The sequence below is a fragment of the Schistocerca piceifrons genome, chromosome X, assembly GCF_021461385.2.
Source record: "Schistocerca piceifrons isolate TAMUIC-IGC-003096 chromosome X, iqSchPice1.1, whole genome shotgun sequence".
Taxonomy (NCBI): domain Eukaryota; kingdom Metazoa; phylum Arthropoda; class Insecta; order Orthoptera; family Acrididae; genus Schistocerca; species Schistocerca piceifrons.
In genome coordinates this window covers 668,243,340-668,265,723 of record NC_060149.1, presented here as the reverse complement: position 1 = coordinate 668,265,723, position 22,384 = coordinate 668,243,340, and the positions used below count along the sequence as shown (strand labels likewise).

The 22,384-nt window shown below is 41.0% G+C and overlaps 1 protein-coding gene across 2 annotated transcripts in view; it reads right to left on the bottom strand.

Annotated features, from left to right (window-relative positions):
• LOC124722971 overlaps positions 1–22,384 on the bottom strand; it is a 339,558-nt gene that overhangs the window by 107,120 nt on the left and 210,054 nt on the right. For both annotated transcript variants that reach the window (XM_047248138.1, XM_047248139.1), the window contains exon 3: positions 20,783–20,958. In XM_047248138.1, coding sequence (XP_047104094.1) covers positions 20,783–20,958 — 176 coding nt within the window. The remainder of the gene's footprint in view (positions 1–20,782; positions 20,959–22,384) is intronic.

Below are 22,384 nucleotides of genomic sequence, written 5' to 3'. Positions count from 1 at the left end.
CCTAAGCTTACACACTACTTAACCTAAATTATCCTAAGGACAAACACACACACCCATTCCCGAGGGAGGACTCGAACCTCCGCCGGGATCAGCCGCACAGTCCATGACTGGAGCGCCATAGACCGCTCGGCTAATCCCGCGCGGCGTGCGCTATACACGTATTTGTAAATATATACACGCACGCCATATGTTTGCGTACTGTGAAAAAAGCATTAAAAATTTAAAAAGTTTAAAAACGTAAAAAATTATAAACAAATATACATCAACTACATATTTATTTATTCATACACACCGTATCTGTACACACATGTGAATCCATCTCTGCACCATGGGCGTCATATAAATAGAATTGTTTTTAAGTTTCACCTGCCACTAGCTGTCCAAGATTGATTAGTTTTCAAGTGTATATGGTCCACATTCCATCAGAATTATCGTAAAACCTGTGTTATTCGGACTGTGGAATTTAGTTGTAGTAAAAATGAATCTCTGTATTAGTTTTCAGCGTAAATTAATATATCTGGAAAATTGTAAATATTCTAATCCAGTACTATTAGAAAATTGTAAGTATATTCTCAACCAGTGTTACTGTTGAGAGGTTATTTTTTTCCCTAGTTATTAGCAAAAACGTGTAAGTTAAAAGTATCTCTGCACTGAAATATCGGAGTCAAACTGTGACTCAAGAAGTGAACTGTACCTCAAGAACTGAACTGTACCTCAAGGACTAAACTGAAATCGCAAGAACTTAACTATATCTCAAAAACTAAACTGTAATCTTAAAAATCAAATTGTATGTTTGTTAACTGAAAGAAAGAAAAAGTTGTTATCATATGTCTTTGGTGTTTTTATTAACAGAAACCCTATCCCAACTGTGAATATAAAGGATGTGCACGACACAAATGACATTAGTTTTGCTGAAGATAAGTACTATTAACGAAGTGAAGTTTAAGTTGGAGAATAACAAAACATACGTATGGTCGCATGGAATTTTGCATACCGCACAGCACATATTTCATGTGGGAGCGGATGACACAATAGCAAACATGTCTAAAATCATATCCCCTGTGCTTGAAGAAAACTACATCATCTGTGTATGCTGTGAATGCAACATCTTTAAAGATGAACTGTCGTTATCTACGCTGAAAATTACGTGAAGTATTCCAATATTTTTTGTAAGATAGCATAGTATCTGCAATTATTTTTTATTCATATTGTTTTGTTTTCTGAGCAAACATATTATTACATGAAACACATGAAATAGTCCAATATGTGGTATTGCTTTTTGTAAGATAAAAAACATTATCAGCCACCAGTTCTAATGAACAAATAAATCTATTTGTTGAACTCTAGTCATCCGTTTTCTTTCATTCTACTTTGTCATATGCACATATAACTGTTTACAATGTGCAATTTCATTTGCATTGTATGTGTTCTTTCTGTAAGAATGGACACATTTACACTTCGTTATTCTCTTATTATAGGCAAAGACATGGGCAGAGAGTGTTCAGTTTCTTTTTACAACAGGCAGACACATCTGTGTTGTACGTACCCTTTCTGTATGGAGGGATGCACTAAAACTGTTGAAATATGAACACCTATACCTAAGTGTCAGACAGATGGGGAGAGTAGTAGACCTAGTGAAAGCTCTGCGGAGCAAGTAAAACAAAAGATGTGGGCTGCCCTGGTGTGCTGTGGCCCATAACCCAATGGCTGACATTATGGCCCGGTGCCATTCAGTTACTGCAGGGTGGCAGGAGCTGTGATGTGGGACCAGAAAGCTGCTCACCTTCCCGCACTAATGTTTATTTAAATGAAGGCACATCTAACCTTACAGTATGCAGTGGCCATACACCTCTGAGTGAATAGTAGTTTATAGTAAGACTGATCCAGTATCTCAAGTCTGGGCCTGAATCCCACACTGTTATAAAAATACCTCCAACAGGTCTTAGCACGATTCTGACGTCACAGAGTCAGGGTCAGTATTACAGCTCTGGGGATGAATTCTGGAATGTTATAAATAGCCTGATTAGTCTTAGCTCGATTGTGACATCATAGAGCTGCACCAGTATGCCACAGTCGCCATCTTGTATTTCAGGTCAGACATCTTGGATTCTGGCGTCATAGCTTGGTTGGTGTTCATATTCCAAGTCTCAGATTGTGATTTTATACAGGCAGGGCCAGTATTCCAGCATAAAAATGCACCATTTTGAATTTCCCACAAATTTAACTTAGGATAACAACCCTCCTTCCATAGGAAACAAACTAGTGCCACTTGGCTAGTTTTTTAATTTCACGCCAAAATTTTGAATTTCCCACGAAGATTTGAATTTCTGCCATTTTATGCATAGAGAAATTTTCCTTTGTCAGACAGGAGACATGGGATTGGTGGGGAAAATCCATGACTCACCGATGACGTCATCAGTGATCTCGTTGGTGAGACACACTGTACCATAAACGGCATTAGTATAGTAAGTTCGCACAGGTCATACAATTAGTGGGCAGGAGTTTTTCTGCCTTGAGGAAATATATTCCAACTTAGAATGTGGTGAAGAATTCTGCAGCAAACCGACGTTCAGGTTATTGTTCTGTAATTTTGTAGGTCTATTCTTTTACTCTTCTTATGTGCGGGAGTCACCTGCACTTTTTCCTAGTAGCTTGGGACCTTGTGCTGGGCGAGAAATTTGCGATAAATGCAGGCTAAATAAGGCGCCAATGCCAAAACCGAATTGGGATTCCATCTGGACTTGGCGACTTTTTTTTTTTTCAATTCTTGCGAGAAATTCGCGATAAGTGCAGGCTAAATAAGGGACAAATGCCAAAGAGTACACTCTGTAAAACCGAACTGGGATTCCATCTAGACTTGGCGACTTATTTTTTTTTAACTCTTCGAGATGCCTCTCAACGCCAGAGATGTTTATTACTTTGGACTCCATAGTGGAGTCTGTATGATGATAAAACGGTACTATGTTTGTACGATCCTCCTGCAAAACTGACGAACGCGGATTCTACCTTCAGAAAGTCGTATTAGAACTCGGGTTTCACTTCATGAATAGAACACTTAACACGCCTATTTTCGGCACTTGCACAGGTGCAGCAAGAAATATAACTATCACAATTGCAAGTTAGTCAGCACACTGAAAACTACAAGGTCTGACACGGACTTACAACAAATGACCACACTTTCATGAACTTCACAATAACAAACGCAGACAATGACTTAGACGCTAACATCTCATCCAAGCGAATATGCATTATTTCATCAGACATATGTGGACACCCCTGTGTAATATGAAACTGACCACTACATATCACGTGAAGCAGACCAGTCAGTATAAGAGGAGATAGCGAGCATTGTGTTGTCGGCAGAGAATCAGTAATATCAGAATGGGTTGGTCAGGGCACCTCAGTGACTTCGAATGTGTAGTAGTTACTGGACGTCACCCAAGTAACAAATCCTTCAAGGACATGATGGAAAGCAAAACTAGACAGACCTCATCTACTGATGGATAGGAACCGACGATCATTGTGGACATTGGTTGTAAAAAATCACTTGAAGCCTGTGGAAGGAATCACTCGTGAGCTCCAAAGTGCTACCAGCACCTCTTCATAAGCCACACATTCCTGCAGACAGTGCCAAGAGACCGTTGAGGTGGGGTATAGAGCGAGGCCACTGGACAGCAGATAACTGGAAACGTGTGATTTGGAGTGATGAATCACGCTATATCCTGTGTCAAACCGATGGAACTGTTTGGGTTTGGTGAATGCTTAGAGAATGTTACTTTCAATCATGTGTAGTGTCAACAGAGAAGTACGGCATAGACGAAGTGGTGTCAGGGTATGGGGGTGCTTTTTGCGGTTAGGGTGTCATCCTCTTATTGTGCTTAAGGAAATTCTAAATGCAAAATGATATGAACAAGTTTTACAGCACTGTGCACTGCATACAATGGAGGAACAGTTTGCAGATGATGACAATGCATCCTGTCATGAAGCAGCATCTCTGAGGCAATGGTTTGTGGACAATAACTTTCCTGAGGCGGACTGACCTACCCAGAGTCCTGACCTGAGCCCAAAGAAACACCTTTGGGATGAGTTACAATGTCGACTCAACAGAATTACCTTCTCTGGTTTCATCTTGTGAGGAAGAGTGGGCTGCTATTCCTCCACAGACATTCAAACATCTCACTGAAAGTTTCTGCAGCAGATTTCAATCCGTCATGAAGGTAGAAGGTGGACACACGTACATTAATGTCCACTAACAGGTGTCCGTAAACTTTTGATCAGATAATATATAACCTACATAAGGCGAACTCTTCCCCCATGAACCATGGACCTTGCCGTTGGTGGGGAGGCTTGCGTGCCTCGGCGATACAGATGGCCGTACCGTAGGTGCAACCACAACGGAGGGGTATCTGTTGAGAGGCCAGACAAACATGTGGTTCCTGAAGAGGGGCAGCAGCCTTTTCAGTAGTTGCAGGGGCAACAGTCTGGATGATTGACTGATCTGGCCTTGTAACATTAACCAAAACGGCCTTGCTGTGCTGGTACTGCGAACGGCTGAAAGCAAGGGGAAACTACAGCCGTAATTTTTCCCGAGGACATGCAGCTTGACTGTATGATTAAATGATGATGGCGTCCTCTTGGGTAAAATATTCCGGAGGTAAAATAGTCCCCCATTCGGATCTCCGGGCAGGGACTACTCAAGAGGACGTCGTTATCAGGAGAAAGAAAACTGGCATTCTACGGATCGGAGCGTGGAATGTCAGATCCCTTAATCGAGCAGGTAGGTTAGAAAATTTAAAAAGGGAAATGGATAGGATAAAGTTAAATATAGTGGGAAGTAGTGAAGTTCGGTGGCAGGAGGAACAAGACTTTTGGTCAGGTGATTACAGGGTTATAAATACAAAATCAAATAGGGGTAATGCAGGAGTAGGTTTAATAATCAATAAAAAAATAGGAGTGCGGGTTAGCTACTACAAACAGCATAGTGAACGAATTATTGTGGCCAAGATAGACACAAAGCCCATGCCCACTACAGCAGTACAAGTTTATATGCCAACTAGCTTTGCAGATGATGAAGAAATTGATGAAATGTATGACGAGATAAAAGAAATTATTCAGATAGTGAAGGGAGACGAAAATTTAATAGTCATGGGTGACTGGAATTCGTCAGTAGGAAAAGGGAGAGAAGGAAACATAGTAGGTGAATATGGATTGGGGGGAAGAAATGAAAGAGGAAGCCGCCTTGTAGAATTTTGCACAGAGCATAACTTAATCATAGCTAACACTTGGTTCAACAATCATAAAAGAAGGTTGTATACCTGGAAGAATCCTGGAGATACTAAAAGGTATCAGATAGATTATATAATGGTAAGACAGAGATTTAGGAACCAGGTTTTAAATTGTAAGACATTTCCAGGGGCAGATGTGGATTCTGACCACAATCTATTGGTTATGAACTGCAGATTGAAACTGAAGAAACTGCAAAAAGGTGGGAATTTAAGGAGATGGGACCTGGATAAACTGAAAGAAGCAGAGGTTGTACAGAGTTTCAGGGAGAGCATAAGGGAACAATTGACAGGAATGGGGGAAAGAAATACAGTAGAAGAAGAATGGGTAGCTCTGAGGGATGAAGTAGTGAAGGCAGCAGAGGATCAAGTAGGTAAAAAGACGAGGGCTAATAGAAATCCTTGGGTAACAGAAGAAATATTGAATTTAATTGATGAAAGGAGAAAATATAAAAATGCAGTAAATGAAGCAGGCAAAAAGGAATACAAACGTCTCAAAAATGAGATTGACAGGAAGTGCAAAATGGCTAAGCAGGGATGGCTAGAGGACAAATGTAAGGATGTAGAGGCTTGTCTCACTAGGGGTAAGATAGATACTGCCTACAGGAAAATTAAAGAGACCTTTGGAGAGAAGAGAACTACTTGTATGAATATCAAGAGCTCAGATGGCAACCCAGTTCTAAGCAAAGAAGGGAAGGCAGAAAGGTGGAAGGACTATATAGAGGGTTTATACAAGGGCGATGTACTTGAGGACAATATTATGGAAATGGAAGAGGATGTAGATGAAGATGAAATGGGAGATAAGATACTGCGTGAAGAGTTTGACAGAGCACTGAAAGACCTGAGTCGAAACAAGGCCCCGGGTGTAGACAACATTCCATTAGAACTACTGTCGGCCTTGGGAGAGCCAGTCATGACAAAACTCTACCATCTGGTGAGCAAGATGTATGAGACAGGCGAAATACCCACAGACTTCAAGAAGAATATAATAATTCCAATCCCAAAGAAAGCATGTGTTGACAGATGTGAAAATTACCGAACTATCAGTTTAATAAGTCACAGCTGCAAAATACTAATGCGAATTCTTTACAGACGAATGGAAAAACTGGTAGAAGCGGACCTCGGGGAAAATCAGATTGGATTCCGTAGAAATGTTGGAACATGTGAGGCAATACTAACCTTACGACTTATCTTAGAAGAAAGATTAAGAAAAGGCAAACCTACGTGTCTAGCATTTGTAGACTTAGAGAAAGCTTTTGACAACGTTAACTGGAATACTCTCTTTCAAATTCTGAAGGTAGCAGGGATAAAATACAAGGAGCGAAAGGCTATTTACAATTTGTACAGAAACCAGATGGCAGTTATAAGAGTCGAGGGGCATGAAAGGGAAGCAGTGGTTGGGAAAGGAGTGAGACAGGGTTGTAGCCTCTCCCCGATGTTATTCAATCTGTATATTGAGCAAGCAGTAAAGGAAACAAAAGAAAAATTCGGAGTAGGTATTAAAATCCATGGAGAAGAAATAAAAACTTTAAGGTTCGCCGATGACATTGTAATTCTGTCAGAGACAGCAAAGGACTTGGAAGAGCAGTTGAACGGAATGGACAGTGTCTTGAAAGGAGGATATAAGATGAACATCAACAAAAGCAAAACGAGGATAATGGAATGTAGTCAAATTAAATCGGGTGATGCTGAGGGGATTAGATTAGGAAATGAGACACTTAAAGTAGTAAAGGAGTTTTGCTATTTGGGGAGTAAAATAACTGATGATGGTCGAAGTAGAGAGGATATAAAATGTAGACTGGCAATGGCAAGGAAATCGTTTCTGAAGAAGAGAAATTTGTTAACATCGAGTATAGATTTAAGTGTCAGGAAGTCGTTTGTGAAAGTATTTGTATGGAGTGTAGCCATGTATGGAAGTGAAACATGGACGATAACCAGTTTGGACGAGAAGAGAATAGAAGCTTTCGAAATGTGGTGCTACAGAAGAATGCTGAAGATAAGGTGGGTAGATCACGTAACTAATGAGGAGGTATTGAATAGGATTGGGGAGAAGAGAAGTTTGTGCCACAACTTGACTAGAAGAAGGGATCGGTTGGTAGGACATGTTTTGAGGCATCAAGGGATCACCAATTTAGTACAGGAGGGCAGCGTGGAGGGTAAAAATCGTAGAGGGAGACCAAGAGATCAATACACTAAGCAGATTCAGAAGGATGTAGGTTGCAGTACGTACTGGGAGATGAAGAAGCTTGCACAGGATAGAGTAGCATGGAGAGCTGCATCAAACCAGTCTCAGGACTGAAGACCACAACAACAACAACAAGGCGAACTGGATGTTGACGGCGATGCAAACGAATTGGGCCACATGAAATATTCGTTAGAAATTCAAAAGGGATTAAAATTTCCTGAACTCTTGCCCTACAACCACTAAGCTGTAGAAGATAATCGGCTAGAATTTACTACATCTACAACTACACGTCCATCCATACTCTGCAACCTACCGTACGTTGCACGGCGGAGGATACCACGTAATACTACTTGTCACTTTCTTTCCTGTTCCACTTGCAAACAGAGCGAGAGAAGAACGACGTCTAAAAGCTTCCATAAGAGTCCTAATTTCTCTTCTTTACCTTCGTGTTCCTTAGCGTCACAACTGGAAGTGGAAGTGAGAATTTCAAAAACAATTTGCGTGAGACACGACAAAACACACAATAAACTGATGAGGAATTTGACGTCACGATTGGACGCGGTGCTCTTTAAAATGATAGTTGAAACTTCAGCCGGCCGCTGTGACCGAGCGGTTCTAGGCCTTCAGTCCAGAACCGCGCTACTGCTACGGTCGCAGGTTTGAATCCTACCTCGGGCATGGATGTGTGTGATATCCTTAGATTAGTTAGATTTAAGTAGTTCTAAGTCTAGGGGACTGGTGACCTCAGATATTAAGTCCCGTAGTGCTTCGAGACGTCTGAACCATTTAAAACTTCAAATTATACCGCCACAGTTTTATGAAGCACTATAGCATTCCTAAGTTGATTCTCTCCACTACACCAGGGCGAAAAATGAAGGAGAAAATGGTCTATAACGTGATAGGATAGTACCAACAACAAATATCACTGCAAGAAGAGTGCACTGCGATGTATTGAGAGGCAATAAATACCACACACTTAAAACTTGCTTGATAGGTTCCCGGGAATTACTCCGGATAATATTGTAGAAACCGCACAATAATTCGGCGAGACAACTGCCCGCCATCTTCAGGTGCTACTGTCGCGTCGCTAAGAAGCTCGCCAATTTATATGTTGGCTTTCTAGAACAGCGCAAGCGCCAACGGGGGCATAACGTCATCGAAGACCAATCGTCGAACACCAGAGCCCTCTGCTGGGGAAACGGGTCGCGGTCTACTGAAGCGCGCCGCGGCGCTGGATAATGCGGCCGGGAGCGACGGACCCCGTTCGCGCGCGCGAGGTGTCGGCGCGCGATTTAAGGATCTGCGCTAAGGTCTCCAATCTGCGTTGACTCGGTGCAGTTGCTAATCTGCGGCTGACGATTTGTTAGTGCGCCAAGGCTGGCTCCCAGGATTTGCTCAGGTTAAACCCCGTGTCTCTGTTTATTAGGTCACTGTTTATACGCATTTCGACCGCCTCTTTGATGATGGAGTCCCAGTATGTGGAAACATACGAGAGGATCTTGGTTTCTTCACAGTTCATGCCGTGTCCCGTGTCAAGACAGTGTTCAGCAACCGCAGATTTCTCTGGCTGACTCAACCTCGTGTGACGTTAATGTTCGTAGCATCAGTCTTTAACCATACGACACGTCTGGCCAATATAAGACTTCCCACAGTGGCACGGGATTTTATATATTCCTGGTCTCCGCAGTCCGAGGTTGTCTTTAACAGAGGCTAGCATTGATAGCACTCGTGCTGGGGGCCGGAAAACACATTTAATCCGGTATTTCTTGAAAATTCTGCCCATCTTAAAAGACACGCCACCGACATACGGTAGAAAACCAACCCAGTGGTGTTTTCCGCTTCTTCAGGCTGTTCTAGAGGTTTGGAGCGTTCTGGTCGAAATGCATTCCGGATCTGCTTCTCGGAGTACCCGTTCTGGGCAAACACAGAGCGGAGATGGCTAGGCTCTGCCGATAAGCTGTCCTGATCTGAGATGGCTCTAGCCCTATGCACTAGCGTCCTTAATACACCGCTGCGCTGTGAGGGATGATGACAGATCGTAGCTTGTAAATACAAGTCTGTGTGCGTAGGCTTCCGGAACACACTGTGACCCAAGGAGCCGTCTCCTTTTCTACGAACCAAAACATCCAGAAACGGGAGCTCACCATCCTTCTCTACCTCCATGGTGAAACTGATGCTTGGATGGAGGGAGTTCAGATGTTCCAGAAAAGAAGGAAGCGTTGCTGTCCCATGCGGTCATACCACAAACGTATCATCTACATATCTCCAAAAACATTTGGGTTTCAAAATCGCTGTCTGAAGTGCTTTGTCCTCGAAAACTTCCATAAAAAGATAAGCTACTATGGGAGACAGAGGGCTACCCATAGCAACACCGTCAGTCTGCTCAAAGTACTGGTCGTTGAACAAATTGTTAGTCGAGGTAAGCATGTGTTTGAAAAGGTGTAAGATGTCCTCTTCCAGCTTAGCTCCTATGAGTTGTAATGAGTCCATCAGACGCACTCGTGTGAACAAAGAAACCACATCGAAACTCACTAGTAAGTCGGTAGATTCAAGGCGCAGGTTCTTCAGTCGCCGTATAAAATCTTCTGAGTTTCGAATATGGTGTTCACATTGGGACTCTTCTGCTGAGCATACAGCACAAAAAGGGGCTAGAAATAGTTTCCAACCACAGACATTACACTTTCACTCACTTGTCAACGATTCTTATTAGAAACATAATACCTAAAAGACGAACTATGGAGCTTTTTCCCACAAAGAAGAGAAAATAACAATTACATCACTGCACGAAACTCGTCTACAGTATGAAAAAAAGGCAATGTTCAGCAACGATATTTTGATAACCGGGTCATGCCATGAGAACTCAGGCAATAAAAATATAAATTTGGTACTTGTAGAATTAGAATTTTGTAGTTTTCTGTCATTTTACTCTACCTATCAAAATACACTCCTGGAAATGGAAAAAAGAACACATTGACACCGGTGTGTCAGACCCACCATACTTGCTCCGGACACTGCGAGAGGGCTGTACAAGCAATGATCACACGCACGGCACAGCGGACACACCAGGAACCGCGGTGTTGGCCGTCGAATGGCGCTAGCTGCGCAGCATTTGTGCACCGCCGCCGTCAGTGTCAGCCAGTTTGCCGTGGCATACGGAGCTCCATCGCAGTCTTTAACACTGGTAGCATGCCGCGACAGCGTGGACGTGAACCGTATGTGCAGTTGACGGACTTTGAGCGAGGGCGTATAGTGGGCATGCGGGAGGCCGGGTGGACGTACCGCCGAATTGCTCAACACGTGGGGCGTGAGGTCTCCACAGTACATCGATGTTGTCGCCAGTAGTCGGCGGAAGGTGCACGTGCCCGTCGACCTGGGACCGGACCGCAGCGACGCACGGATGCACGCCAAGACCGTAGGATCCTACGCAGTGCCGTAGGGGACCGCACCGCCACTTCCCAGCAAATTAGGGACACTGTTGCTCCTGGGGTATCGGCGAGGACTATTCGCAACCGTCTCCATGAAGCTGGGCTACGGTCCCGCACACCGTTAGGCCGTCTTCCGCTCACGCCCCAACATCGTGCAGCCCGCCTCCAGTGGTGTCGCGACAGGCGTGAATGGAGGGACGAATGGAGACGTGTCGTCTTCAGCGATGAGAGTCGCTTCTGCCTTGGTGCCAATGATGGTCGTATGCGTGTTTGGCGCCGTGCAGGTGAGCGCCACAATCAGGACTGCATACGACCGAGGCACACAGGGCCAACACCCGGCATCATGGTGTGGGGAGGGATCTCCTACACTGGCCGTACACCACTGGTGATCGTCGAGGGGACACTGAATAGCGCACGGTACATCCAAACCGTCATCGAACCCATCGTTCTACCATTCCTAGACCGGCAATGGAACTTGCTGTTCCAACAGGACAATGCACGTCCGCATGTATCCCGTGCCACCCAACGTGCTCTAGAAGGTGTAAGTCAACTACCCTGGCCAGCAAGATCTCCGGATCTGTCCCCCATTGAGCATGTTTGGGACTGGATGAAGCGTCGTCTCACGCGGTCTGCACGTCCAGCACGAACGCTGGTCCAACTGAGGCGCCAGGTGGAAATGGCATGGCAAGCCGTTCCACAGGACTACATCCAGCATCTCTACGATCGTCTCCATGGGAGAATAGCAGCCTGCATTGCTGCGAAAGGTTGATATACACTGTACTAGTGCCGACATTGTGCATGCTCTGTTGCCTGTGTCTATGTGCCTGTGGTTCTGTCAGTGTGATCATGTGATGTATCTGACCCCAGGAATGTGTCAATAAAGTTTCCCCTTCCTGGGACAATGAATTCACGGTGTTCTTATTTCAATTTCCAGGAGTGTAATATAAAATCTAAAATTAAATATTTTGGATACTTCACATTAGAGTAACTATTTGTTAAGTTTTGTCATGTTTCTAAACTTTAAAATGGCCGTATCTTAAGAGCTATTTGACAAACGTACCTGAAAATTGTACTGTTTTATTAAGTTTCTTATAAGCTTCAAAATATCTGCTACTTTAAATAATTCATTATAATTCTAAATTTTCCCAAGCCAACCTTTTTTAAATTCTGAAAATTTCCATATCGGATTTCTTTTTGTTTTGGAACAAAGTGTATGTCAGTCATACAAAATACCTACTAATATGTGTGCCTAATTTCATGATGGTATTCCAATGGGAACATATCAACTAAATTTTATTTTATTTTGTTTTTATTTATTTATTTATTTATTTACTTATTTGCAGTTTGCATTGACAGCTGTACATGGTTAGCAGACCGTTTCATAAAACTTTAGTTAAAATGTCATTAATGAGTAGTAATTAAGGATACTTGGGGTTTATCGTTTTTAAATTGTATTTTACAATGCCATATAACAATTAAGACCAATAATGTAAGGAATATCACATCTTTTCCATTTTATACGATTTATAATTTAGTTGTTGTTCATATTTATAGCACAGTAGAAAACATATACTTCCAATATTCAGTGTGGTTATAATTAAACTTTCACTACATGAGCCAGTGTAGGCAGAAAACTATTTACCATATGGTGGCCAACTTTATAGGAATGATGTTCAGAGTGTAACCTGCAGTATTTGCGTAGTTAGGAGTGTTAGTGTCATGACTTGCAGTTAAGTGGCGGCATAGGTACAATGATGTAGATTTGAAACACAAGCATCAGGGTGCACTACAGTTGCAGACAGTCAACAGGGTCTGGACAAGGTGAGGAGGGCTTTACCCATAAATCTGTTTTATCAAAACAACAGCTTATGTTTTGCTGATCTTCGCGATTATCGACGTATTAAACGGAAATGTAGAAGTCTTCTTTCCACACGAGGGTTGAAGAACATGATTGCGAAGTTCAAATTAATCGACGATTTGGGAACTGCTCCTGCAAGAGGCCGACCGCCAATTGCACCACAAATTTTTGAAGAAGTTACTGTTGCCATGGCTGAGAATGCTGGACGCAATATGTTGTCTTCAAGCAGTGCACAAAGCATCTCACGACAGCTGAACATTCCATGATCCATCGTTCGAAAAGTTCTGTGAACAATTATTGTGAAACAGTATCTTTAGTGTGGTTCCAGGTGTCGTGGATGCAGATGATTATCACACTGAGCAACGTTTGTAACCTGGAACGTAAAAGTGGTACGAAACTAACAACTGTTAGCCTCTCATCTAGAAATTAAAATGTGTTTCTTTGAATGGTTTATTCGTTTTTTCTCTTCTATGTGTCACCATAAAGTTTCATTGTCCTAAATTCCCTCGTTTTTCATCGGGGCCCTCTCAAGTAGCGAACGTTTAATTACAACCACTCTCTCTAATTAAACAAAAACATGCACTTCTATTGACAAAAATTCATTTCAGTAGAGATAAAATTTTGAGACTAAATTAGCAAAGGATTGGAATGGGAAAGAGGACCATGTCCCTGCATATATGTGCAGCCTGTTAAGTATGTATTCAGGTGATAAAGTGGGGGAAGAGTACTAGCTTCATGATCTGAATGCTTAATCACCCAATAAAACAACACAGTGGAATACTGTAAATTGTCATAATCCAACATGTGCCTTTCAAAATTTTATGGGTGATTCTGTATTTTAAATAATGTTACTGGTGCATTTTTCCACTTTGTCAGGTGAGGATGTTCATACAGAATGAAACCAGTGGCTTAATAAATGCACCTAATACAGTGGTTTAGGTTGTTTTCTTAACATGACTATTCAGCACAACATGATCAAATATTACCTTCCTTCCAATGGTTTGAGCAGGGTAAAGCAAATATGTCATCAGTCAGTTGTTTCTATACGACAAATGATGATCATATATCACAAAAAGAACCTTTGCAAAATACATTTATGAAGTCATAGCAGTCACAGGGTCTCAGAAGCATAATTAATTTATTCATATGAGCAAAGCCAAGTGTAAACCAATTTTTTAACTGACTTTAAGGATTCTGATGTTCATAAAATTCAATGCTGATTGCATCCTTTTAAACAGATTACAGGACTTGTAACTTGTGCCTATGAGAACAGATGGTAAAAGGCTTGAGAAATGAAATGCAAGAAGAAAAACTTTTATTTACTAATCCTAGCGGACTAACTCTTTCTTTTTCATAAACAAATAGAAAATGGCTCTGAGCACTATGGGACTCAACTGCTGTGGTCATCAGTCCCCTAGAACTTAAACAAGTAGAACAGATAAATTGATTATACTAAAAAAAAGCTTAATACTTTGTAAATTAAATCCCACAACTGCTACTGGAAGAACATATAGACTATCAGATGAGAAGCTGTGAAAAGGTTATATTGGAAAAAAATGTGTTGTTACACCAAAATAATCCCTCATCAGTGCTTGAGAGAAAGAGGTAATGTCATTTAAAAGAACTCTGCAATATATAATCTTAGACTCCAATAAGATTTTCTGCCTCGATTGCTGAGGGGTCAGCGTGACGGAATGCCATGCAATGGGGCCCAGTTTCGATTCCTGGCTGGGTCAGAGATTTTCTCCGCTCAGGAACTGGGTGTGGTGTTGTCTTCATCATCATCCTCTCGTCTATTGGAGTGGCAACAAGAAGGAGATCCAGACACCCCCTAATTAACCATGCCAAAACCGACCATAACCAAACCAACCCTGAGAAAATGCTGGACAAAGGCACAAGAAAAAGAAGAGACTCCGATGAAATTGTTACTGGATCACCATAACGACTTTCTCGTTGAAGTTCAGTAAAAAGTACCTCATTGTGAGGCACTCAGACACCACATTGTTAAACAATAACAGCCAAAGCATTGTTTAATGACTAATTAATGACTTATTATTATATATTAATTAGTATTAGTGTAGTATGAATGTACTAATTAGTATTAGTACTAATGTACATTACTATTAATGTACATGTATACCTTAAAACACAATTCAGTAATTTATTTGTGGTCTTTCTTGAGTATATGTCTATAACGTATGTTAAATATTTTCACAGTTAACATGGGAAAACCCAATATGAATTTAAATTTAAGTGTATAATACTAATAATGAAAATAAATTGTCAACAAATAAAAATATGATTTCACAGGCTTATTTCGTATAAAGTCCAAAGCCCTGCACTCTATATGCTAGATGCTGCTTTTACCAGTAACATAAAATTTGTGACAATATGTTCCACTGGAATGCCACCATGAAATCTGGCAGACACATTGACAAATAATGCATGACTCACAAACTTTTTTCAAAACAAAAAAACTATTTTCAAATTTTCAGAATTCAAAAAAGAATTGGTTTGGGAAAACTCAACATTACTATGAATATTATCAAGTAGAACATGCTTTTAAAGCTTATAAAAAATAGAACAAATTTTAGGGCTATAAACCAATTAGTTTTTGAGATATGGTGACTTTAATCTTTCAAAACATAACAAAAATAACACAGTTTTTGAAGTTCTAAGAATTAATAAGTCAGATATGAAAGGTCCATAAAATATTAATTTGGGATTTTTCAATGAAAGAAATACTACTACATTTGTACAAAAAAATTTCAAAATCTGAGATATCAAGAACCAGACCACTGATTTATGTCACATGAACCAACCTGACTGCTACATTTTCTTATTCCATTTACAGAATGTGATTTTAATATTCACTACTTCAATTACCTACACTGCACATAATTTATACTGTTTCAGTTGCCATTGTTTATCCAACAGCGAATCTTCCACATTCATATTGACTGAAACTAAAATATTCCAAGACCATCAAAAAGTAGCACTGTGTCTAGTGAAGCACGTAGATTACAGATTCATGCAGTGGCGAAAAACTAATTACTGATTTCAACTATTCACACACAGGGCAAATGCTGTGGTAGTCGAATGTAGAAATTATGGATAACAATTCTCTTGTTTCTGTTCATTCCTGTTTGCCAAATATATCAGATTTCTGCTATACTGAATGTTCTGCACTCAGCATCTGATTGTTACAATACATTTAAACAAGCTCAAAGATGAAGTACAGTTGTTAGCTATGAAACGAAGAAGAATGAATTTAAAACCAGAAAGGAACATGAAATATTTTCACTAGAAGGACAACATAAACAAATCGAAAGATTATTACGAGTAATGTTCACTCGTGCAACGTTCAGTGTTTAAAACCAAAGCTATATTTTACAAATCCAGCAGTCAAGAAATCGCTATTAAGTCATTTCGATTTCAAAATGTGAAAATGGACACTCAAAGCAATTGTTAGCAATGGTACACTGTCTGTTGTAAAGTAACATGAGTCCTATTAGGACGCAAAAGAAGGAAGAAGTGTTTGACCTCTTGAAATTCATGTCACCTAACAATCACGAATATTACCTTCTGTTAGATTTACGCCACAAGGAATATATTAGATCCATGTGAAACGGTTTATAAAAATAGCTTATTCTCATTTTAAATGAGTGTTGTACTGGTAATAACGATGAAGATCTTATCATTTACTGTATGATTACTCGTAGCCGCAAAGTAATTTTAAAATATACTGCTTCAGGTTTAAAATGTATCTTTCCTTCTTAGTTATATCATATTGTCTTCCTTTCTTTGCGTGGTAAAATAATAACATTTCATCAACACCATGAAACGCAAAACAATAAATACCTCACAAGGAAAGGTCACGATATGTTGTCGCGCAAATTACATCCATATCATAGCGCAGTAAATAGAGCAGCAAAAGATATATACAACATAAAAATTGTAGCTGCTATGAACTATTAGAACAGGAGATATCAGTCGTCAAAGATACGACGAAACAACTATAAGTATGAATGATTTATTAGATAAATTGATTATTACAGACAAACAGTCAGTAATATGACAGTTTACTTACTTGACGACACTATCGGAGGCAAAAAATATGCAAGTCAGCAATAATAGTACGGTCTATGCACAGACAATTCTCGCAATGTACACATTTAATGGATGCAGGTTGGTCACTGATCTCATGGAAACGCTCTTGCGTTAATCCTTCTTCGAAGCAGTACCCGAAGAGTGTTTGAAATACACAAGGAAAGTCTTTGGTGTCACCGCTTTGAAAAAATGCAAATTTGATTAAGTTGGAGAATGGTAGCCCCGAGACCTGGAAATATACAAACGATTGAAGGCGTAAGAAGTGGTCTCTATGTCAAATATTAATGTTATTGCCGAAAGATGCTGCAATTATATCTGTGATAAATTTCACAAATTTTTTTGTGGGCGGGATAAGAAAACGTTGGTAGGTTGTATAATGCCTGTGCCCTTCGCTGGAATCACCTTCCTCATAAATTGAACTCCTTCAGGAACTGTACAGTTGTAAAGTTCGTCATCTCTATTGGCTGTCCTGGAGTCAACCAAAAGAAGGGCTTTAATATTTTCTTGTATATCTGGCGGCATTACTTGTTCTAGGGAGGCTTTTAAATCCCTCTTCGTGACATTAGCAAATTTACTACCTAACGCCTTGATATTCGGTACATTTACATTCATATTTAGAGGAAAATGGCCGGTGGGCTCCGATACGAGAATATACAAATGGGCTAGCAGCGTACAATCCATCACACTCGCATGCATTATCATATAAGAGTGTGTGGTTGCAGCTTTGGATCTAACTGCACCAAAGACTTGCCAGATCCGTCCAAATTGTAATTATAATAAAGCTTGACTAATAGGCATTAATTGTTCTAGGGAGGCTTTTAAATCCCTCTTCGTGACATTAGCAAATTTACTACCTAACGCCTTGATGTTCGGTACATTTACATTCATATTTAGAGGAAAATGGCCGGTGGGCTCCGATACGAGAATATACAAATGGGCTAGCAGCGTACAATCCATCACACTCGCATGCATTATCATATAAGAGTGTGTGGTTGCAGCTTTGGATCTAACTGCACCAAAGACTTGCCAGATCCATCCAAATTGTAATTATAATAAAGCTTGACTAATAGGCATTAATTGCTTGATCCGGTAAGAGACGTTTTATCTCATTGAGACATCCGATTTCTCTAACGAATTGATCAGCTTTTCGTTGAACATCAGCATCCCCTTCAACCAAACGCTCGTTAACTTTGTGGGCCATTTTATTATTATTCTTACATTTAAACCCACGAGCTGGAAGCTTTGAGCTGCAATGGTCTGTGAGGGTCAGTTCTCTTCTTTGTTGCAGTGCCCAAAGTGTCAACGTGCGGTCATGTATTAATGCGTTTTCTTGTTAGTTGAGTTGGGGGAGGGACGAAACAGCGAGGTCATCGGTCCTTTCCGATTAGGAAAGGATGGGGAAAGGAACAATCCCGGCATTTGCCTGAGGCGATTTAGGGAAATCACGGAAAACCTAAATCAGGATGGCCGGGCGCAGGATTGAACCGTCGTCCTCCCGAATGCGAGTCCAGTGTGGTAACCACTGCGCCACCTCGATCGGCGAGTTTTCTTGTGTCTTTTGCTATAAAATGATCGCTAATTCACGATTTATCATATCCTGCAGATGTTTTGGGTTTCAAGAATGGCGTTGTTTTAGCCTGTTTTCAGAGTTCTGTGTCACAGTTCAACATTTTCTTTTCTTTTTCTGTGCCAACACTTCTGTAATTTTCAGGTGCGGTGTCATGTCAATGGCTAATCCAGGACGACACAGACGGGGAGGATCAACATTTCCATCTTTTTCCCTCGGTTGTTTTGTCCATACCTTGTACACTTCAGTCAGATGTCCTTGAGGAAACTCCGTTCGTTTTCTTCGAGGTGACGGCTGATAAGATGAACCGCTACTTCCCTGGAAAACCGACTCTAGTGATATTGCTAGAGCCCTCACACCCCTGGCACTATCATTTTCTTCATCTGAAAGCTCTTCATATGATGCTTCTTTATCTGATGCCTCTTCATCTATTGAAGTGTAGTAACCTCTGCTATTGAGCATCCTCAAAAATGGTCAAATGTGTGTGAATTCCTAAGGGACCAAACTGCTGAGGTCATCGGCCCCTAGACTTACACACTACTTAAACTAACTTATGCTAAGAACAACACACACGCCCATTAGTGCATTGCCTTATATGTTCACATACAACTCACTCTTCTCCTGAAGTTACATCTTCTATAATACCAAAATATTATATCAACAGTTTCACATTGCCAGTTTCATTGTCCAAAGCGAAAAACTTAATACCTCTGTGAGTACACTTCTACACCAGAAAGATAGCGTGGCCTACTCTAGCAGCAGACACAGACTCATCTGACATAGTGTGACCTCTGCGCTGCTAGCATAGCGATACATAAATGGAGGGCTTTAGTAGAGCGAGAAAACCTATTACCACCCCACCGATTTCTCCTTTTCTTACCAATGCCGTTGAAGCATAGCAGCTAAAACTTTAAAAAGAGTTTTTTTTAGTCAGTAGCAAAACAAAAATAGTTTAGTTCTATTCTCTGAGACAACTACAGTGACCTGCTCTCGTCAGTTGATGCTGTTAATGCCTTGTGCCGTTGTTGTTTTGAGTCCGCTATAACATCAATTGAATATTCGTCTGCAGTAATCTGAGCAAACGGCCTTGCCGCAGTGGTAACACTCGTTCCCGTCAGCTCACCGAAGTTAAGCGCTGTCGGGCTGGGCTAGCCCTTGGATGGGTGACCATCCGGCCTGCCGAACGGGGTGCACTCAGTTTTTGTGAGGCAAACTGAAAAGCTACTTGATTGAGAAGTAGCGGCTCCGGTCTCGGAAACTGACATACGGCCGGAAGAGCGGTGTGCTCACCACCTGCCCCTCCATATCCTCCGGTGACGCCTGCGACCTGAGGATGACAGGGCGGCCGGTCGGTGCCCTTGTGCCTTCACAACCTGTTCGGGCGGAGTTTAGTTTAGTAATCTGTTTGAAGTGTATGTTTGGTCTAGACATAAATAATATATCATGAACGCTGAAGTTCCTTGTTCAATGCTCATTCTTTGTAGGCGACTTTGCTACATTCTGCTCCCCCTACTACTCGCCTGTAGCAACCTGACGATAAGGCAGTTGGAAAAATGTGAAAGAAGCACAGCAAGCGGAATAACACGAAGAAAGAAAAAAATAAGGTTGATTGCTGGGAGTAGAACTCGCTCTGCAAATCGGTAGTTATTATGCACTAATGTCTTCACATTAACAGTAATATTGGATTTATTTCACTGAATAATATTATAAATATTTCGATGTTTTATCTTCTTTAGATCAAAGAGAAAGAAGTATTGCTTTTGAATATGAACTGTAACGCTCAAACGAATTCAGGTGTTTTTTACGTACAGCAACGCCTACATAGCTGCCAATAGCGTCGTTCTCGCTCATCTGGTTTGGTGTTGCAAAGACAATAATCTTTACAGCAAAAGGAAGGGAGGAAGGTTGGCGCCTAACGTTCATCGATATTGTGATCATTAGAAACAAAGCACACGCTCTTCTTCGACAAGGATCGGTAAAGCAATTGGCCATGGCTATGTTCTAGGTTCCTGTAATCGCCTTAATTGATTTATGGTAACTCTAAGGAACCGAAACTGGCTCGTCAGGTGAGGATTTGATCCCTTCTTGTTTCGAATGCGAGTCCAGTGTGATGAGTATTGCGTGGCCTCAGGTTTTCTTAGAGAATTCTCATAACCACGCACCGTCCACCAGATCTTGTGCCATTCTTGACAATCGTACTCTTAAACTGTCATACCAGGCTTCAGCTTTACAAATGAACTAAAAGCAAAAATTTCTGAAAACATGTATGTACAGAAAAGGACAACAATAATTTCTTAGTGTAAGTACATTTTGAAGGTAAGTTTTGATTGATTAAGTTTTTGCAGTGATACTGACCCAAAGCAACTATGAAGACTGAAACGTAATCGAATAGGAAACGAACGAAAATGACGAGTCCGCTTATGTCCACCCAGTATTCTCTTACTTCACATGGCCATTCCATTTCCACATGCGTGTCATTAAGGGTTTCCTGAGGTAGGAAGTCCATTACAGATAATGAGTATCTGCATGACCTGCAACACAGATGTTTACACAATTGTTTTCATGTAATTACACGTCTTCAAAGCATACAAGGGTCCCTCTTTTTAACTGATAGTAGCATACTCATTTCTACAAAACATGTCAACCACACAAACTTCCTAATACTAGAGGGGAAGACGATATTTTGCTTCAAACCACGCAAGGAAAAAAAACAGTATATTGGTTGTATTGTGTTGGTGGCGCGTATTGTTTTTGAAGTCTAACAGTTTTTTCCAGAAGAGCTAGCATAATGCGCGCACGACACAGATAGAGTTGGTGTCTGCATTGTCTCATTTCTGCCATTTCGACCGACTAATTTCTTGTCAGTACCTCGCCCGCCTTTATGAAACAGACTTGAATCCCACAACTTACTTCCTCTCTCTGGAGGAGAAAACGCAGAATGTACGGGAGTGTGTAAGAGAAAGAGACAATAGATATTGGTAACCGAGATTAATGTTCCTTCGTTTCGTTATCGTCGTTTGCGTAAGTTGTAGTTATGATATCGATATTAGCTGACCAGTCGACATAGAGATCATTAAATAAGAGAATTAGTTTTTAGTGTTAAGCCATGTCCCTATTTCTTTTTAAGTTTCACATCTGTAATATATTTAAAAAACCATAACTATAGAATGAGAATCAATTTCCAAGCAAAGTGGCACCGGTGTTCTGGGATATTAATACTTCCGATTCCTCATTCAGAGCATCCGTGAAATACAGTAAAGCTATTTAGGTATGTTTTGCTGTTGAAAGGGAAAATATATGTCACAAACACGCGAAAATATCTGAAGAAAATCATCGAATAGGGCACTATGTTGCTGATAGTGACAGAAGCGTTATTGTTGGTATTTCCAAGACACAAATTTTGCTCTCTGTAGTTTTTAATTATCGCTATACACGATATGGAATGTATCAAATTAAAAACTAAAAAGAAAGGAAGACTAATATGTAGTGTCTCATCCACGAGAATGTTTTTAGAGATGAAGCACTACCTCAGCTGCAGAAAGATGAGGGTAGGAAGTGGATATTGTCCGTTTTAAGAATCACCCATGTCTTCGCTGGAGGTGATTTACGAAAGCAACTGGAACTCCTAAATCAGAATGGCCGGGCTTAGAGTCGAAGCCCTCTCTTCCAGACCACGAGTATTGTATCTTAACCACTGTGCCACCTCGCTCGATGAAACGATGTTGCATAAATGTATAAGCGTACTCGATCATCATGAAATACAATGATGAGCCAAAACCTTAAGACCACTTGCTTAATATCGTGTTGGTTCATCTTTGAACCGCAGCGCAGCAATGAATCTACGTGGCGTGGATTCCATGAGTCCTTCATAGGTTTCTGGAGGTACGTGCGACCAGTTGAATACGCAGTCTCGCAGTACCCGCATGTTACGGGCCGCTGGCTTGTCGATGCCCGATA